Source organism: Tamandua tetradactyla, chromosome 10 (genome assembly GCF_023851605.1).
Source record: "Tamandua tetradactyla isolate mTamTet1 chromosome 10, mTamTet1.pri, whole genome shotgun sequence".
Classification (NCBI taxonomy): Eukaryota; Metazoa; Chordata; class Mammalia; order Pilosa; family Myrmecophagidae; genus Tamandua; species Tamandua tetradactyla.
The window spans coordinates 33,774,955-33,796,118 of record NC_135336.1 but is presented as its reverse complement, the minus strand read 5'-3'; the positions used below and the strand labels follow the sequence as shown (position 1 = coordinate 33,796,118).

Genomic DNA, 21,164 nt, shown 5'->3' with positions numbered 1-21,164 from the left:
AATTTTTTCACAATAAGCATGTATTACTGTTTAAGCAGTAAAAAAATTAAAGATATTTTCATTACAGAAAAGAAATAATGAAAATTTGACATTTTACAAGAATATGATGAATTCTCATTACTCATCATTAGCTCTGATTAAGGATGAACAGAATAAAAAACTAGCTAGTTGGAAAGAGTACTTGAGATTTCCAGGTTAAGAAATTAAAGTCTAAAGACAGAAAGAATTTCATACTTTTTTTCTAGTTTTATTACATTCAAATAAGACCTGATCATCCTAATTGTTTGAAAGAAGTCTCTTTACAAATATGGACAGATTCTAAGTCCAATTATCCATCAAATCAGTTTCACAATATTTATTGAGACATGCAAGAGAAAGTTTCTTTAGTTTTCACGTATTACATAATAACTGGCAATGCCTGGAAGAAAAGATTCTAGAGTACATAAGGAGAGTCAAAAATTATATTTCTAGGGGGGGTACAAGGGTAGTTCAGTAGTAGAATTCTCGCCTATCATGTGGGACACCCAGGTTTGATTCCTGGCCCATGCACTTCCCCAAAACAAACAACACAAGCCAAGAAAGAAAGAAGAAACAAACAAAAATTCAACAAATGGTGCTGCAATATTCAACAAATGGTGCTACAATAACGGGATACTCACATGGACAAAGAATAAAATGTGACCCCCACCATAGAGCATACAAATTCTCTTTGCAATTAAAAATTACAAACTAGTTGCAGAAAGAATCAAGTGATTAGCCAATCCAGAAGCACTGGCCAGCTGTTGTATGATCGCTGCAACTATTTTGTTATTCCATCTCCTAATCCTAAAAATTCATTTGTTTAGTTGCTTAGTAGTGGTTTGATCCTATGGCCTCAGATTCAAAGCTTATTCCTTTGACATAACCAGCAACACCTAGCCTCCCAATTTATCCCCGCAAAAAACTGATCAAATGAAGAAACTATCCACACCTTCAGCATCCCATGGGAGAACAAATATGAAGTCTAATGAGAAACAAAGGCTGAGGTAGAGAGATGAAAAAGAAATGAAAGACTTCAAAGGTATATGTACATACCATAATCTGCTCACCAGTCCAACCATCACAAGGTTTAAAATAATGAATTCTTGCAAACCAAGATGTTTCACGGTGAGGCTGGAGAATTAAGGTCAAAAAACAAAACCAAAATAATTCAGGTTTTTAAAGTTATAGTTATGAAAGAAATAAATGTGAGATAAATGGAATTTTCTTGAAGGTTTTAAAGCTTTACATGTTCTATTTAAGTGACAGAAACTTTAAAATAAAGTAATACACACCCTACTAGAGCTCCTATTGTTAAATTTCATTTCTAAGGTTGAGTTTCTAGCTACTAATGCTCTTAGGATAATAGAGGTTATAAAGAGACAGACAATTTCTGGCAGTGGCCTTCTCAGGCAATTCCTGGAGAAGAGTCCATGAAGCAAAATTTCAATAATTCCACCCAGGTTATAACTCCCACAGAGCCCTAACTTTCAAACAGAAATACTATTAAATATATACAAACAATTCCTATTCAGAAGAAGTTATTCAAATTGACTCAAGATTACAGAAAAGTCTTGCAGCAACAGTCCAATAAGCGGAGTAACAACTTGGAGGCTCCCAAAATCTTCATCAACACCATCTCCACTACTGGTTGACTGGGAATGACACATTCTTGAGTAGCTGTACGCTGATTTTCACTTGATAAAAACAGAAAAGTAAATAACTTTAATCTTTAAATATAAAGCATTTATGGAGCAGTCTGCAAATGCATACTTGCTTCAAACTCAATTTAAGGTAGTTGTGTGATCAGTAACAATCCACTGAAGTTTCAATATAACCTATTGTGGCCCAGATATCAATGTCAGGCCAGTTTTCCCCACAGGCCAACAAAGGGAGATTTTCAACAAAAGTACCAAATGGCTCTTATTAAAACACAATCTTTACATGAAATATAATTGGTTATTTTCAAAAACCAAGACAGAGAAAAGTCCAGAGAGAGAACACAAGATATCAAGTTCCTAATCCATTACATCACAAAGTAACTGGGCCACTTACTTGGGAGATAACAACTCAGAGAGATCTTGAATTAAGTCCTCCAAATTCATATATTTCAAACGTTTTAAACATTGTTCAACCTGAAGAAAGAAGAGCAGCTCAAGTTCACATGTATATAATACATTCAGAGTCACTAATGTGACCAGGAAAACAAAGAGCTTTACATTTTCAAAGTATGGAGACATACTACATGTTATACTACAGAATACCTTTTTTTAAGGGTACAGAAATCCAAAGGCCAAAGCAAATGTTTCTAATAGCATCTGCCATTTACCCAGCCAAACAAATCTCTCAAATTAGAAAATGACTAATTGATGACAGAGGGGATCAAATTGAGTACAAGATTATTCTCAAGATTATAATTTTGCTTTGGCAGCATGAGAGGAGCAAAATTACTAAAACATAATAGTAAATTATTAACTACCAAATTTCAACAATCTATAAGTGCCACAGAGGTGAGACAAGTGATCAATTTATTCACTTTTGTTTCACAAACACCTAGTATATGCAAGGTGTGATAGGAGATTAAATAGTATATAAGATACTTCCTGATCTCAAGTTGCTAAAAATGTAGTAAAAGCAAAAGCGCATACAACAATTTAATAAAATACTAGTAAAAAAGATATACTGTCTTTAAAATTGTAATCTCCTTATCTCATCTCCCTATCTCCCTTCCCTCCTTTATTTTTTTCCATAGAATCTACTATCTGACATACTGTTGAATGAGTGAGTGATTTTCTCCTCCCAACTATAACATAAGCACTATGAGGGCAATATATTTTGTCTTTTGGGTTCACTACTATGACTCTGTACTTACAACAGTATTAAATAGGCATTTAATAAGATGTTTTTATTAAAAAAAAAGTTAAGAGCCATGCACTGTTCAAAATGCCCTATGGACTCTGCAGTCCTCGGGAAATACTACACAAAGAGTATGCATGGGGCTGCATACAGTCTGCGCAGACATGGATGGACGGTGAGGAAGAACTATCTTGCTGGAGCTACAGGTGTGCTACTGTGCTGACCTGAAATTCTTATGCACCCCAGAAAAGCCATGCTCTTTTAATCTAATCTTGTAGGTACAGATTTATGGTGGGTGGGATCTTTGGATTAGATTATTTCCATGGAAGTGTGGCCCCGCCCATTCAAACTGGGGGGAAGTCTAATTAGTTTACTGGAGTTCTTAAAAGAGCTGACACAGAGAGCAGACTCCTACACACAGACATTTGGAGATGCTTTGAGAGCTGACATAGAAGGCAATTGGAATCAGAAAGTAAGGTCTTTCTTACCCCTTAAACCCCCCTCACCCTGAAGAAGCCAGAAGGACCCAAAGGACCTGAGAGAGCCATTTTGAAACCAACCCAGGAGAGCCAGCAGAAATCACCATGTGCCTCTTCATGTGACAGAGGAACCCAAATGCTACCTTTCCTCCAAGAAGGTATCCTCTTTTGGGTGTCTTAATTTGGACATTTTCATGGCCTTAGAACTGTACATTTGTAACCTAATAAATCCCCTTTGAAACAGCTACTAAAAATTAAATCAAAGTTATGTATTCTATTAACAGCATCATTCTCAAAACAATGGAAGCAACTATCCTTTAATACTCTAGGGTTAGCTCTTACTTTTTCAGTTTTTAATTCTAGTTACCATCTTTGAGAGAGGCATTGACAAACCAAGATAGTAAAACCCTGGAGAACACAGTAAATGAGATAGAGTAAAAAAGTTGAAAGAAGAAAAAAAAAAAACAAAGTTAAGAAGATCTTTAGTAGTAGAAAGAAGAGAGCAGACATGCTTCATAAGAACAGTTTTCATCTCTTAAGAGAACTATCACATGAAAGAGAAATCAAGGCTATTTTCTGCATTCCATTTGGGGGAATGTTAGAGGAGGCTAATCTCATTACCTCACTTTTGAAAGTGGAAAAAATAAATTTTAAAGTACATGAAAGTTCTCTGTAAACTTTAAAATGTTAGGCAAATATAAGGCAGTAGTAGCAATGGTAATAGTAGTAGCAGCAGCAGCAGGAGACATGATCCCTACCCTAAAGAATCATAGGGAACATAAAACATTTACACAAATAACTGTACCAGAAGGCAAACTGCAAAAATGACATTAGAGAGGCACAAATGGGAGGACCAATAGCCGAGAATTATAAAAATACATGGAGTACAACTTTTCTAACAATGAGAAAAATGCAATCTAAAATGAGATTACCATAACATACCCCCATAAACACCCCAGGAAGAAATGTATCACCTCTAGGAAGGTTTGAAATGGGTCTTACAGGATGAGAAGGCTTTTAACGGGCAGAGATAAAGGGACCGGGCATTCTAAACAGAGAAAACCAAGTGAGCAAAATCTCAGAGGAGGGAATACACAAGCAGGGGAACTCAAGGAGGGTTCAGCTTGGCTGGAACATAAGATATATGAAGGTGGGAGAGATGCCTGAGCTAAACAGCCTAAAATGTCAGATCGTGGAGGTTTTGTTAAACCAAGGTAAGAAGTTTGATCTTTATCCAGGAGGCAATGGAGAATCATTTAAAAAAATCAAAGTTTTAAAATAACCAGGCTCTGGCATATAGGATATACCAGAGCACAGAAATGATTCGAAGAGGAAAGATCAGGTTGGATAGCAAGACAAATAAAACTTAGCAAGGTCTTAAAAGAGAAAATCGTGGCCAAAATTGACAGAAGGGACTAGATGAAGAGAAATTTTTGAATGCTCAAATGGCTGGATGGAAGAGCTAGAAAAACAAAGAACAGAACATCAAATTTCCATCACAGGTGATTATTCCCAATTTGGAAGCCGGAGATGAATTATGTTCAATCTGGGAGATAGGTTTTGTTTAGGACAAAAAGTCTCAGAAAGAGGTAAAAGCTACTCCAGAGAAGAAAACTTAAGGTTAGACCATGACCTCAGATCTCTGATGAAGACATTTCCATCTTTTTTGCTTTAAGTAATGGGAGTGGAAAATTAACCAGTGAGCACTAGACTAAGGTTAGTCTGTCTTTTTCACCAGTGTTTACCCAGCACCACACACAGTGCTTGGTACATAAAGTCTTGAAAGATACCTGCAGAATTCATAAGATGAATCTATGAATAAACATTTGAAGAACCCAGCTTAGGAAGTTCTACCCTAAAGGTAACTCCTGAGCTGGATGGTCAATTTTGTTTTTAAGCTCCAAAACCACTTTACACAATTTATTATATATCCATTTACTCTAAGGTACTACTACTGATTATATTTTTATACCCCACAATAAATAAACCACAGCTTTGTTCTTTTTATGGTTTTAGGATTTTGATATGCTCGGGAAACTACTTCTTAGCGTACAACACTTCATATTGCTTAAATCATTCCCTCTTTGAACTGAGCAAAGATACAGTAATTTATTATAGAACGCATATATTATAAACATTTTTTGTCATAAAAATACTTATCCATTAGAAACAAAACTGGAAAAGAATTAATCTGAACATTATTTTCTTTCTAACAAAAACTGTTCTGTGAAATGTTAGCAGGAAAAAAAAAATGAAATTGAAAAAAAAAAAAAAAGCCCATGTGTAACTATTGGCTGAAGACATAAATCACAAGAAATTCACTGAGATTTCCATAAATCACCAAACAGTTAAGTGGCAGTGTGATCTCCATCTTCAGATTAACTTGCTGGATCTTAAACAGACAACTTCTTCCTCACCTGTTTGAGGGCTAAATGGGGTTTGTGGTGGCCCATTCTGTTGTGATTGCTGTAAAGAACTGCACATAACACATCTGTTTCTGCATCTAAGGTTTGGTTTTTCAGTGACAATGTGAGGAGGCAGCATTCTTTAATTACAGCTGCTGTGCAAACATCTAAAAGAGAGACATTTAATAAGACTTAGTATGTATTTCTACATCAAGAATACATGAATGCATTGCAGTCACAACTACACTGTTAGTGCATGGGATATGTGTTGTATACTTTAATCCTCCATTTTGCTATGCACACAAGCAAGACAGAACAGACATTCATACTCTTAAAAATTAAAGTACTGTATTTCGTTACCATTTTTAGATAGGAATACATTCAGAAAAAAGAAACCATCCTGGCAACAGAAACTGTATTATTTGATGAAAGCCTGAGCATCATGGGATGCTCAGCAGAACCAGATAACTTTTTAAATTTGAAATGCTGTGAAGTAGAAGATGGAGTTAATGTGGTCTCTATGGCTCTAAGAGTTGGACTAGCATCCTAGGCAGGAGTAACACAAAAACCTGTTTCTACATAACATGGGAAAGTTCCTTATTTTCCCAATTATCTGTAGCCAGAATGGGCTTCCTTGGGGATAGGGGTAGTTATTGAGTTGATTTATTTCCTATGCCTTATAGGAATCTTGTTAAGTAATTTTTGAATAAACGAAGAGGGAAGATTAATCTATTTTGGCTATATGGATGGGGAAGGGGAGGTGTGATGGTTAGATCAGTCATAATGAATTAATGTAGGTACTACAATATAATTAATTAAATATTGATAACAGCTATCATTCAAGTGTTTTTTGTTTGTTTTTACCACAGCAGATAGTGTTGCAAACGCTTGTATCTTTAACAGTAGTTTTTTAATTCCTCAAAACGGCCCTGGAAAGTGCTCTTTGTATCATTTCAAGATAGGAAAACGGAGAGGCACAGACAAGTTAAATGACCCAAGCTCCAGCAAAGAACCCAGAATTTAAACCCAGACAATCTGGCTCCAGCTCCAAGCCTAATAAAAGCAACTGTATTATACATTGGTGAAACATTTTAGTTTACAGAGCATTCTCTCCTAAACTACATAGATCTGATCCTCCCAACAACCCGACATGGGTGGAGAGAACTAGCCCCATTTTACAGATAAGGAAACGAATGCCCATAAAGATTGAGGTTTAACTCTCCCAACCCCTCAGAGGCAAAGTCGGGAAACTGAAGGAGTGTTAAACAAGGCTTCCAGATCGCACGTTTCCCTAACGGTAGCTGCATCCGCCTTTCTCCTGCCTCTCCGCACAGGTCTAGGCCTTGATCCTTCATCGCTCCAGCCTGGCCCTGTGTAAAGCTCACAGCGAATGGTGAACGCTAGTTTGGACAAATACTGGACTAACGACCCTAGTGCCGACAAGACAATGCGGGTCAAACTCCACGCCGTAGCTCCGCTGGAACCCATGCTGCCCCGCGCCCTTTCCCAGCGTCCCGCGGGCTCGGGAAGTCCCGCCCCGCCCCACGTGCGTCTGCCCGGCCGGCCATCCCGCAAGCCCCTGCCTCTCCCCTGCTTGGTCCTCGCCGGGACGCCTCTCTCACCAAGTGCTTCGTCGGGGTCCTGTACTGTCACTGCGCTACGGCTCCCCGCTTTGGGGATCTTCAAGCGGTTCCAAAGATCCAGCCCCGGCAGCGTCACAGCCATCTTAAGAGACAGGGGAGGGACTGGGCAAGGCGGAAGTAGGCGTGACCTAGTGGAGCGACAGGAGGGGCGAAGAGCCGTGAGGGGCGGGGCATGGGGCGGGGAGAGAAGCCTGGACGCTGAGGCTATCTCAGGAGATGAGACTGAGGGCCGGGTTAGAAGTGGCCCCACCCTAGTACTGCTCATTCAGAATCTCTAGGAATGGCGCCAGGAATCTGCCCTTTTTCTGACGCTTCTCGTGGGATTCTGAGGCTTAACCGAGTATGAAACTATTTCAAGACCTTTTACAGATGTGGAAACTGAAGTCCAGAGGTGAGTTGGTGCATGCACCCCCACATCAGAGGAAAAGGAAGAAATTAAAGAGGCTTATGCAAGGTGTGAAATTTGTGCCAAGAAGGAACGATTTATTTTGAGATAGTGAAGAAAGGTTCCTCAATATCAGGCAAAAGCAAAAACACGATCACCTCAAAGACGTCTAACTGTCCGTCAACCCATTCCCTTGTCCAAGATAGGATGATATTCCAAGATCTATGGATCCTCACCTCATGGGAGTGGAAGGAAGTGGAAGTGGAGTGGAAGTGGAGAAAAAAGCTAAATTCCTAGCCTGGGGCAAGGGCTCCAATAGAAAAATGAGGTAAGAGGCCTACGATTCAAAGGGAAATATAGTGGTGGGATATTGGGTTGAAGTGATAAGGAAAATGTTAGGGACTTCTCGGATGGGGAAAAGATGTTTTTCCCCTGTTCCCTTTTCTCTCACCAAGTGCTTCTTCAGGGTCCTGTACTGTCACTTCGCTATGGCTCCCTGCTTTGGGGAGCCTCACGCGATTCCAATATAGTAGCCATATGAAGACTGGTTTCCTCCCCATCTCAAGTTCTCTGCCTTCCTTGTAACCTCAGTGTCCTTATCTCTAGTAACTTCCACATCCACTTCATTTCAGCCGTGCAATCCAGGTCATATCCCAAATCTTGTCATCCAAAATTGTTCCATCTCTAAAAATCATAAATTCAGACATCTCCCTTTTTGACAGTAGCTTCCTATGTTTTTAACTTTCTAACTTAAATTACTCCTCATAAATCTAATTTTAAACCTCACTGAATCACTAGTCCTCCACTCTCCTCTCCCCCTATCAGTACCCTACTGCCTTCACCTTTATTTCTATATACCTAGATTCTCCAGCTCTTGTCAATGATCTCAATTCCCTTGCCCCTTTATATTTCCATCATATTTGCCGACAAATGTCCAATCCCATATTAAGCCCTCTCTGAATTTTCTATAATTACAGAAAAAATAGAAGCCTTCAGTCAAGAACTCTATCAACTTCTGAACACCAAACCTACAAACTTCCTTGTATCCTTCCCTCCACTATAATGGGAAAACCCTCCTCTCACCTAAGGTGATTCCCTACATATCTGCTATGTGTCCCTAATCCTTCTGCCTTTTCATAAGCATTAGGCAATTGATTAATTCTGTATTCTCTTCTATTACCTTCTGTATTTGCCTTTTCCCATCAGCATTTAAACATAAATCTCTCTTCCACGGTGGGAAATAAAACAACAAAACCCTTCCACTTCAGGGTTTTCCCCCACTTGTCCTATCTTTCTCTCCTTCCCTTAACAGCCAAATTCCTTGAAAGTCTAATTGCTTTTTCATTCCAACTCAATCCATTGCCATTTTACTAAGATTAATACAACCATCAGTGTCCCAGCAGGAAGTAGAATCCATCCCAGACAGTTCAAACAAAGGGACTACTTACAGAGACGTGGGCAGTGTTAAGGGAACAAACAAGAGACGGGGGCATCCAGAGAGTAGCGATGGTGGGAAGTCGTCATTATCATTCCTAGGACTGAAGAGACGAGGGGAAGAAATGGTGAGGACTACAAACAGAGAGAAGATGACACCCAGTGGGAGCTGAAGTTGTAAGGCAGTGCAGCTACTGCCAGGGATGAGGCACCAGAGCAGAAAGGGAATGGGGAAAAATATCCCACCCTCTCTTTTCTGTCTTCTGATCTACAAATGCCTCCCATTGGCCAAACCTATTGGGTGCCAGAGGACAGGGGAGCCCAAGTGATAAACTCTACAGGGCTCAGCCTTCAGGGGTAGAGTGAAGGAGGAAGAATCATGGATAAGCACTTTCACCCACAATCTCTTTTTCATAAAATTTAGTGTCTTGCTTTGCCATTCTTGACCACTTCCTCTTTGAAATAACCTCTTCCTGTGGTATCACATTCTGTTGGTTTTCCTTCTCTTTCTGGCTACTTCTGCTCAGGCTCTCTTGTCAATTCCTTCTCCTTTGCCAATTCCTTATATCTTGTGCTACTCTCTACACACTCCCATGGCTACAACCATAAATTGAAGATTCACAAATCTGTATCTCCACTCGGATTTCTTTCTTAGCTTTAGACTTTAGCGTAGATACTGGAGTATATATCTGCATCTTCACTTCACGATCCTAAGGCACTCTATAATCAACATGTCCCAAATTGAACTCACTTCCTCTATCTGCCCTTAAAATGTGTACCTCTTCCCATAGGTCTTAATGAATAGCATTACATCATCCAAGCCATTCTCTTTACTGCTGATAAAATTATTTTTCTAAAATGAGAACTATGAACATTTTACCATTCTGCTTTAAGTGGTTTTTAATTCCAGGGTAAAGCCTGAATTCCTCAGCATGGTTTACAAAGCTCATGTTAAAGACTGCTGGCTGTTCAACATTCTCCTCTTATTCCTGGTTCACAGTTTCTCTACTTTCCCAGCCTTTCGTTGAATTAGGGGTAGCCATTAATGTGACTGAATTATAGCCAAGGGATGCTATTTCCAGACGAGTACATTTAAGAATAGCCATGCCTCTTCCACTTTCTCTCCTTCCCACTCAGCAGTAAGGATGAAACTAAAACCACAAGATGGAGTCATTTCCCGGGGGAAAGCCACCGGGAACACACACTTGAATTGTTAGATGAACTAGAAATTTATTTCTCTTGAAAACTAAAGTTCAGGCCACGATGGCATCTTAGTGAGGTGTGGGATTTACTTCGTCCTTCAGAACAGCTACTAAATAGCCAGGAGAGTACAGAACAACTGTTGGGACCACATCAATGGCTGGATACACAGCATACCACAGTCTGAACCAGCTGGATCGGCTATGAGACCCCCCCCCCCCCCAGAACTGTGAGTTCCCCAAACTCAGGCAGCCGGCGCCCGTCCCCCACAGGCTGTTTCCCAGAGGGAAACGGAAAGGGACTTTACCAGTAGCAGGGACTGAGTGCAACTAAGCTCCAATTGTGGGATTAATTCACAAATTCTGACTAATAAAAATAGGCGCCAGCTCAGCTGAACCTTGTCAAAGTGGAGGTTGCTAATTTTTGCCCCGGTGCTAAGGGAACAGGGCTGATGGAAAAGAAAAAAAGAAACGCTTTTTTTGGATCAGATAGCACCTAATACTTGAAAGGGTCTGGGCCCTGAAGGAAAGGATGGAGCACATAGGATCTGAAGGTCCAGCTTATGCTCTTGATTAGCAAACCCTAGGAATGGGGGTCCTGCTTTGAGAAGGACTTTTCTGTTTCTTTTTTGTGGCTGTGTTTCTACAAAGGTTTGACTGCCTTAGATACAGCAGCAGGGCTTCTCAGGCTGCAACTACCCCAGGCATAGGCAGAAACAAGCTTCTTTGAGAGTTTGTCTGGAGCCTGTGCCTTCCCCAGGAGAGGGGTGGGGCCCAGCTCAGATGGATTCCCTCCCTCAAGGAATTCAGATCCCATGGTTTGGAAAATTAAAGCAATTAAAGCCAGCCTACAACCTCTCATCTGTCTCCACCACACCCCCAGCAGGAAGAGTCTGCTGAAGTTAAAGGTACCACATTGCCTTATGCTGGTGGAACCTGCAGGCAGACAGATGCCACATACTGGGCAGGATAGGAAAAATACAGAGGCCAGAGACTTCATAGGAAAAACTTTCAACCTGCTGGGTCTCACCCTCAAGGAAAACTGATGCAGATGACTGTTTCCTCCTGACAGGAGGCCAGTTTGTTCTGGGAAAATCTGGCTGGGGTCTATAATACCTAAGTAGACCCTCCTAAGGGGGAAGTGGGGGAAAGGCACCATACAGTCAGCTCAAGAAACAAGAAAACAAGAACTGAAAAATTCTGCTCTGTTAAACAAAACCTAAGCTAGTGGTCCAGAATAAACTGAACTGAATGTCAAAGAACAGATAAAGTCTGTTATAACAATAAAGTCATCCAGCAAGAAAATCCTAGGTAAAAGAAGTGAAAACAATCTCCAGAATAAACTAATTAAGGTAATTAAATGCCTAGACACTAGCAAAAAATAAAAAATCACACTAGGAAAATTGAAGATATGGCCCAGTCAAAGGAACAAACCAACAATTCAAATGAGATACAGGAGTTGAAACAATTAATTCAGAATATATGAACAGACATGGAAAACCTCATCAAAAATCAAATCAGTGAATTGAGGGAGGATATAAAGAAAGCAAGGAATGAACAAAAAGAAGAAATCAAAAGTCTGAAAGAACAAATCACAGAACTTATGGTAATGAAAGGCACAATAGAAGAAATGAAAAAAACAATGGAAACCTACCAATGTCAGCTTTAAAGAGGCAGAAGATAGGATAGTGAACTAGAGGACAGAACATCTGAAATCTGACAGGCAAAAGAAAATACAGGGAACAGAATGGAAAAATATGAGCAGGGACTCAGGGAATTGAATGACAACATAAAGTACCTGAATATACATGTTGTGGGTGTCCCAGAAGGAGAAGAGGAGGAAAAGGAGGAGAAAAACTAATGGAGGAAATTATCACTGAAAATTCCCCAACTCTTATGAAAGACTTAAAATTATAGATCCAAGAAGTGCAGCGTACCCCAAACAGAATAGTTCCAAATAGACGTACTCCAAGACACTTACTAATCAGAATGTCAGATGTCAAAGAGAAAGAGAAAATCTTGAAAGGAGCAAGAAAAAAGCAATCCATCACATACAAGGGAAACCCAATAAGACTATGCATAGACTTCTCAACAGAAACCATGGAGGTGAGAAGACAGTGGGATGATATATTTAAATTACTAAAAGAGAAAAACTGCCAACCAAGAATTCTATATCCAGCAAAACTGTCCTTCAGAAATGAGGGGGAAATTAAAACATTTTCAGATAAAAAATCACTGAGAGAATTTGTGACCAAAAGACCAGCTCTGCAAGAAATACTAAAGGGAGCACTAGAGGCAGATACTAAAAGACAGGAGAGAGAAGTGTGGAGAAGAGTGTAGAAAGGAAGACTATGAGTAAAGGTAAAAAGAAGGAAAATCATATATGACATATAAAATCCAAAAGGCAAAATGGTAGAAGGAAGTACTACCTCTACAGTAATAACACTAAATGTTGATGGATTAAACTCCCCAATCAAAAGACATAGACTGCCAGAATGGATTAAAAAACAGGACCCATCAATATGCTGTCTAGAGGAAATTCATCTTAGACCCAAGGATAGACATAGATTGAAAGTGAAAGGTTGGGAAAAGATATTTCATGCAAATAGCAATCAGAAAAGAACAGGAATCCTATACTAATATCCAACAAACTAGACTTCAAATGTAAGATAGTTAAAAGAGACAAAGAAAGACACTATTAATAAAAGGAACAAGTCAACAAGAAGACATAACAATCATAAATATTTATGCACCAAGCCAGAATGCTGCAAAATACATGAGGCAAACACTGAAAATACTGAAAAGAGATGGAAAACATTGAAAAAAGAAATAGACACGTCTACCATAATAGTTGGAGACTTCAATTCCTCACTCTCATCAATGGACAGAATATCTAGACAGAGGATCAATAAAGAAACAGAATTTGAATAATACAATAAATGAGTTAGACATACCAGACATTTGTAGAACATTACACTCTGCAACAGCAAGATACACCTTTTTCTCAAGTGCTCATGGATCATTCTCAAGGATAGACCATATGCTGGGTCACAAAGCAAGTCTCAATAAATTTTTAAAGATTGAAGTCATACAAAACACTTTCTCAGATCATAAAGGAATGAAGTTGGAAATCAATAATAGGCAGAGGGCCAGAAAACTCATAAATATATGGAGGTTCAACAGCACACTCTTAAACAACCAGTGGGTCAAGGAAGAAATTACAAGAGAAACCAGTAAATATCTCTAGGCAAGTGAAAATGAAAACACAACATATCAAAATTTATGGGATGCAGCAAAGGTAATGCTAAGAGGGAAACTTATTGCCCTAAAGGCCTATATCAAAAAAGAAGAAAGGGCAAAAATCAAGAAATTAACTGTCCACTTGGGAGAATTAGAGAAAGAACCCTACTACCTAACCCCAAAACAAGCAAAAGGAAAGAAATAATGAAGATTAGAGCAGAAATAAATAAAATTGAGAACATGAAAACAATTGAGAAAATCAATAAAGCCAGAAGTTGATTCTATGAGAAAATCAATAAGATTTATGGACCCTTAGTGAGGTTGACAAAAAGAAGAAGAGAGAGGATGCAAATGAATAAAGTCAGAAATGGAAGAGAAGACATAACCATGGACCCCACAGAAATAAAGGAAGTAATGAGAGGATACTGTGAACAGCTTTCTGCTAATAGACTCGACAATGTAGATGAAATGGACAACTTTCTAGAAAGGCATGAACAACCAGCATTGACTTGAGAAGAAATAGATGACCTCAACAAACCAGTCACAAGTAAAGAACTGAATCAGTCATTAAGAAGCTCCCCAAAAAGAAAAGTCCAAGACCATGGCTTCACATGTGAATTCCACCAAACATTCCAGAAAGAATTAGTACTAATCCTGCTCAAACTCTTCAAAAAATTGAAGAGAAGGGAAAGCTACCTAATTCATTCTATGAAGCCAACATCACCCTCACACCAAAACCAGGCAAAGATATTACAAAAAAAGAAAACTACAGACCAATCTCTGTAATGAATATAGATGCAAAAATCCTCAACAAAATTCTACCAAATTGAATCCAGCAACACATTAAAAGAATTATGCATCATGACCAAGTAGGATTCATCCCAGGTATGCAAGGATGTTTCAACATAAGAAAATCAATTAATGTAATACACCATATCAACAAATCAAAGCAGAAAAACTGCATGATCATCTTGATCGATGCAGAAAAGGCATTTGACAAAATTCAACATCCTTTCCTGTTGAAAACACATCAAAGGATAAGAATAGGAGGGGACTCCTTCAACATGATAAAGGGATATATACAAAACCCACAGCTAACATCATCCTAAATGGAGAAAAACCAAAAACTTCCCCCTAAGATCAGGAACAAGACAAGGATGTCCACTATCACCACTGTTATTCAACATTGTGTTGGAAATTCTAGCCAGAGCAATTAGCCAAGAAAAAAATACAAGGCATCAAAATTGGAAAGGAAGAAGTAAAACTTTCACTGTTTGCAGATGATATGATACTATATATCGAAAACACTGAAAAATCCACAGCAAAACTACTAGAGCTAATAAATGAGTACAGAAAAGTGGCAGGTTACAAGATCAACACTCAAAAATCTGTAGTGTTTCTATACACTAGTAATGAACGATCTGAGAGGGAAATCAAGAAAAAAAATTCCATTTACAATTACAACCAAAAGAATAAAATATTTAGGAATAAATTTAACTAAAGAGACAAAAGACCTTTATAAAGAAAACTACAAGAAATTGTTAAAAGAAATCACAGAAGACCTAAATAAATGGAAGGGCATACTGTGTTCATGGATTGGAAGCCTAAATATAGTTAAGATGTTAATTCTACTACCTAAATTGATTTACAGATTCATTGCAATACCAATTAAAATCTCAAAAACATACTTTTCAGAAATAGAAAAACCAATAACCAAATTTATCTGGAAGGGCAGGGTGCCTCAAATAGCTAAAAGTATCCTGAGAAAGAGAAATGAAGTCAGAGGTCTCATGCTACCTGAATTTAAGGCATATTATGAAGCTACAGTGGTCAAAACAGTATGGTTTTTTGATTTTCAGTAGACTGATATTCAGTAGAGCCCAGACTTGAATCTATACTGCCATATATCACAGCCGAGTTATTGATCAGTTCTAGTTTGCTAGCTCCTGGAATGCAATATAACAGAAATGGAATGACTTTTAAAAAGAGGAATTTAATAAGTTACAAATTTACAGTTCTAAGGCCATGAAAATCTCCACATTAAAGCAAGTCTATAAAGATGTCCAAACCAAGGAACCATCAAGAGGTTACCTTCACTCAAGAAGGGCCAATGAGTTCAGCATTTCTCTCTCAACTGGGGAGGCCATGTGATAAACATGGCCACAGTCTGCCAGCTTTCACTCCTGGCTTCTTGCCTGTGAAGCTCCCCGCTGGGGCATTCTCATTTTTCATCTCCAAAGGTTGCTGGCTAATGGACTCTGGTTCTCTTGGCCTCATGGCTGTACTTGCCTCTGCTGTGGGTTTCTTGAGGCTCCAAAAAGGGACTCTCTCCAAAAATGTCTCCTCTTTTATTGGATTCCAATAATTAATAAAGACCCACATAGAATGGGTGAAGACACTTAAGTGAATCACATCTCTGTGGAGATAACCCAATCAAGCTTCCAATTTATAGTACTAAATAGGAATTAGAAGAAATGATTGCTCCCACAAGGTTGATTAGGCTTAAAACATGGCTTTTCTAGGGTACACAAACCCTTCCAAACCAGCACAATCACTATGGTATATTGCTTTTGTTATTAAACATTAAGAGTTTTTAATTTATTGTTTGATTAGCTGTCTTCACCACTAAACTACAACCTTTTAAAGAGAAATGATCATGTGTGTTTGTTAATTGTTGCTTTTCAGTACCTAACAAAGTGCCTGGCATATAAGAGACGCATGATAGATACCAATCAAATGAATAAGCCAAGTGACTTAAGGAAAAGATAGGGACAGAGAGAATGAAAAAAAAAAAAAGGTTATTCCTCCTTTCTTGTTTTACTGCTTTGGGATAGGAGAGAAAAGAGTATTTTGGAGAGGGCAGAAATCTTCCCATATGTAAAGAACAAAGGTCAATCAAGAATTAATAGTTTCCGGGGCAGGCCATGGTGGCTTAGCAGGCAGAACTCTCGCCTGCCATGCCAGAGACCCAGGTTCGATTCCCAGTGCCTGCCCATGCAAAAAAAAAAAAAAAGAATTAATAGTTTTTGAAATGTTTTTAATTCTCACATTTCAAAATATGCCCACATGGGGGAATTAATTTCCATAGCCCTTCTTAGCTGCTTATAACTTATTTAAATCCTAAGAAAAATTCCTTAGAAAGGAATATCCAAATTTGTGCCAATAGAATATTTTTATGTTCAAGTCTTGTTTTTCCTTTAAATTTTAGTTAGATCCCCTTTTCCCCAGTTCATCTACCCCAAAACAGCTGGAACTAATCTGTTTCCTCTCCAAACTCCCATCTCATTTTTATCTCTAGTTCTCTTAACCCTAGTCATGGTATGCCTACTTCTGGATACATTTGTGATCAATTCTGTAAGTTCATGCATGTGATGTGGATGTTACATAGTGCTGGCACATGGGTTCTCAGTAGGTATTTGTTGAATAAACATTGAGAGAATAAGTCAACTAATGAGTAATGTAAGCCTTCCAATGTGAGTCTGGCACTAGTCTTGCATTAAGTATTTTTTAAGTTCGGCAATTACAGTAGCCCGAGTTGTCGCTACAAGTCATTTGAAAGACCTGTCATACACTTAAACATAATGTGTTAGTTTTCCACACTAGTCTCCAAATATTTTCCTTGATTCTAAAAACTATTCTGTCATAGATTTTAATTAAAAATGCAGGAAGCAACCAAGATGCACTTCCATAGGTGAATGGATAAATAAAATGGGGTGCACTCATACAATGGAGTATTATTCAATGGTTAAAGGAAATGAGCCGTCAAGCCACACACACACACACACACACACACACAAACAAAAAGTGGGGAAACCTTAAATACACATTGCTAATTGAAAGAAGTTAGTCTATAAAAGGTACACACCATAGAACTCCAACTGTAAGAGAGGAAAACGTGAAATTCTAGAGACAGCAAAAAGATCAGTGGGTTGCCTCAGGTTCACTGGGAGTGGGGAAGAGCTGAATAGGTAGAGTACAAGAATGATTATAGCAGTGGAACTATTCTGTATGATATCATAATGGTAGATACATGGCATTATGCACTTGTCATAAAGGTGCACTTGTATACCTTTAATGTAAACTGTGGTGTGGTTCTTTGAAGCTGTTTTGTACCCCAAGAAAAGGTCATGTTCTTTTAATCCATTCCTGTGGTTGTAGACCTATTGTAGGTAGAACCTTTTGATTAGGTTATTTCAACTGAGGTGTGACCCACCTCATTCAAGGTGGATCTTAATCCTCTCACAGGTGTCCTTTAAAAGAGAGAGACAGAAACTAGAAGAGATGAAATTAAGAGAAGCTCAAAGAGAAAAGTCCTAGAGAAGCTAAAAGAGGACCCACAGATAAAGAGAGAAGTCCCTGAAGCCAGAACTTAAAGCTACAAAACCCAGGAGAGAAGAACCAATAGACACCCATGTGCCTTCCTATGTGACAGAGCTGTCCCGGATTCTGGCAGCCTGTCTTCAAAGTCCAGATATTGTCCCACTGATGCCTTGAGTAGGCATTTTCATGGCCTAAGAGCTGTAAATTGTAAATTAATTAATCCCCATTGTAAAAGTCAACTGATTTCTGGTTTATTGCATTTCATCAGCTTTAGCAACCAAAACATGGACTTTAGTTAATAATATGTACCAGTATCAGTTCATCGTTGTAACAAGTGTACCACAATAATGCAAGATGTTAATAATATAGAAAATTATGTGTTTGGGGGTGGGTTTATGGGAATACTGTTGTGGTAGTTAGATTCAGTTGTCAACTTGGCCAGGTGAAAGCACCTAGTTCTGTTGCTGTGGGCATGAGCCAATTGTAGGTGAATCTCATCTGTTGCTAATTACATCCGCAGTCGGCTAGGAGGCGTGTCTGCTGCAATGAGTGACGTTTAACTTAATTGGCTTGTGCTTAAATGAGAGAACGCAATGTAGCACAGTCTAGCAGCTTGGCATTCCTCATCTCAGCACTTGCAGCTCAGCCCGGGCCCTTGGAGATGGAGAAAGAAATCACCCCGGGGAAAGTTGTTGGAACCCAGGGGCCTGGAGAGAAGACCAGCAGAGACCATCCTGTGCCTTCCACGTAAGAAAGAACCTCAGTGGAAAGTTAGCTGCCTTTCCTCTGAAGAACCAACAAAATAAATCCCCTTTTATTAAAAGCCAATCCGTCTCTGGTGTGTTGCATTCCGGCAGCTAGCAAACTAGAACAACTGTACTTTTTGGCAGTTTTTCTGTAAACTTAAAACTGCTCTAAAAATGAATATTATTTTTAAAAAGTAAGTGTGCTTCTACATTGCTATACATTTTTGAGAATTTAGGCATTTTTAGAGCTTTTGAAAATTAAGTATGTATTTTTTTAATGAAGTTTTCGTGCAAAAGTCTCAAGGGAACAGCTTCTCACTTGCATTGAGAAACTCTGAAAATGTATAAGTCTAAATGAAATGTATGTTTCATTTGAATTCCTGGAGTGAATTTTGGCTTTGATTTTTATCGCATTTATATGCATGAATTTCAATTTAGGATCTGGGCTGTCAGAGAATTACAGTTTTCCTGGGTCAAATGTCAGGTTGTTGCTTTTCAGAATTGTTTGAAAGTAACCTTACAAGAATCATGAAAGTATCTCAAGATAGCTGAAATGACACTTGAGGAAAAGGGACAATTTGGAGAAGAAATGGGTTCACAGCAAATAGAAATAAGAATTATATCCAGAGCCAAGATGGTCTCCAAGTTTCATTTCCCTGAAGAATGAGCAAAGTACATTGCAACCTTTCCCCATCCACGGGACAGCAGGCCACCTACAGCTAAAACACAGAGCAGAAGGGATTCTGCGTGATTCGTGGCACAGCTCCAATTTCCTTGTTGGCGTTTCTGATGTCAATGCCCTCCACTGCCTAAGATCTGAAAAATGGGTGGAAATTTAAGCACAGTTGCCAAGAAAGCAGACTTTTATGAAACAACCATACAAACTCCACTCACTTAATGTATTTTTTTTCTATATTAACTGTTAGATTCCCATCTTAGGTAACCTAATAGCTTTAACTGCAGTTATTTCTCATAGGCCTTTATGCTGACATCTTAACTGCATTTGCTCAGAAAATAAAAATCCAACACCTACAACCCTGGTACTTATGACTTGTTCATTACCCACCTTTTCCACCAGATGGCAGCCAGAGGTTGTGCCTTGATTATCCTCTCTAAATCTGTCTTTTCTGACTTCATTAGAACCCAAGAAGAGAGACTTAATCTACATTCTCTCCAGCCGATAGAATTCCTGTTCCACAACCTCAGACAGAATGAAGACAATTCGATTTATCTCTGGCAGAAGAGATTCAGATTATCAAAGAAACATTTCATAGGAAAGTAAATACATATGATTTTAAGATTGGTCTCTGAAGTGGAATAAGGTCTCGTGACCTGAAGGCATAGTTTTGAATAAGAGTGCCATAACCTCAATTTATTTTAGAGTTACAGAATCTCAACCTGGAAGTGGCTAGACTCAAAACTTAATAATTTGAGTTTCAAAAATTAATAATCAGATAATTAGATGTACTTTCTCAACATTAAAGATTTAATGCCCAAGAATTGGTCTTGGAGAAAATGGAATCATTATAACTATTTGGCAGCATTGAGGCAAAATTTCCACGTCAAATTTATAAAGTGTATAGCGATTTGGTAACTTGTTTTGCTTTCTTCTTTCTTGCCATGTACCTCCTAAGAGCTGGGCATGGATCAGTAAGTTCCCTTCATGTGGCTGCCAGCAAGTCTGTGCCTGATTTGGCAAGTTTCTGCAAAGGTACCAGTGCCTCTAATGGAACATAACACCTCAGTGTTACCCCAAGGGACAGGGCCAAGCCATGCTTCAGTGTCTGCTGCTGAACTAAGCCCCAAGCATCTTCTCTGCCAAAGAAATGGTTACTGGAACCTTTCAAATGTTTGCTTTGGGGACTATATTGTTCATAAAATTTTAAAAAAAAAAAAAAAAAAAAAAAAACTTTGTTCTTTGTTCTTTACTCTGTACACCGCATTTCCAAATGACCCGTCTGTGCACCCATATTTATCTACAAAACACACGTACATGTGAACACACATGCCCAGAAACAAAAAGTTTTCAGCTATAAGAGTCATGGTCCTTAAAATCTTTCTCCTTTGCACCAATATTTATTGCTGTCTATTCTCATTAAATATATTATGTGAGATGCCGGCATGGCAAGAACTGCCTCAGGGATATATAAGAAAATATCATCGGGGCAATAAACAGATGTATTCAAATAGTGACAGTATACTAAAATGTGACAAATATAATACATGAATCCCATCTAACTCAGTCAACTCTAGAATAAAAATAAAGGATATTAAAATTAGTATTTAAAAATCTCCCCCCATGAGCATGTAGGCTCCATGAGAACAGGAATTTTTAACTGTTTAGTTCCTTGCTCTATTCTAAGTGCCTCAGACATTTCAGATGTTCAATTAATATTTGTCAAATAGTGAAAATACTTAAGAAATGTACCACATCAGAGA

General features: G+C 38.6%; 1 protein-coding gene across 10 annotated transcripts in view; it reads right to left on the bottom strand.

Annotated features, from left to right (window-relative positions):
• RMP64 (ribonuclease MRP subunit p64) overlaps positions 1 to 17,658 on the bottom strand; it is a 33,498-nt gene extending 15,840 nt beyond the window's left edge. Inside the window, exons 1-6 of one of the 10 annotated variants that reach the window (XM_077118372.1) lie at positions 17,525 to 17,648; positions 7,381 to 7,529; positions 5,771 to 5,925; positions 2,074 to 2,153; positions 1,584 to 1,715; positions 1,075 to 1,152 (exon numbers count right to left, since the gene is read on the bottom strand). In XM_077118372.1, coding sequence (XP_076974487.1) covers positions 1,075 to 1,152; positions 1,584 to 1,715; positions 2,074 to 2,153; positions 5,771 to 5,925; positions 7,381 to 7,483 — 548 coding nt within the window. In that variant the 5' untranslated portion in view covers positions 7,484 to 7,529; positions 17,525 to 17,648. Of the gene's footprint in view, positions 1 to 1,074; positions 1,153 to 1,583; positions 1,716 to 2,073; positions 2,154 to 5,770; positions 5,926 to 6,622; positions 6,960 to 6,985; positions 7,276 to 7,380; positions 7,530 to 9,234; positions 9,325 to 17,524 lie in introns of those variants that run through there. The other 9 variants (XM_077118379.1, XM_077118375.1, XM_077118378.1 and 6 more) reach the window with 9 other exon arrangements.
• Between the last annotated feature and the right edge of the window lie 3,506 nt (positions 17,659 to 21,164).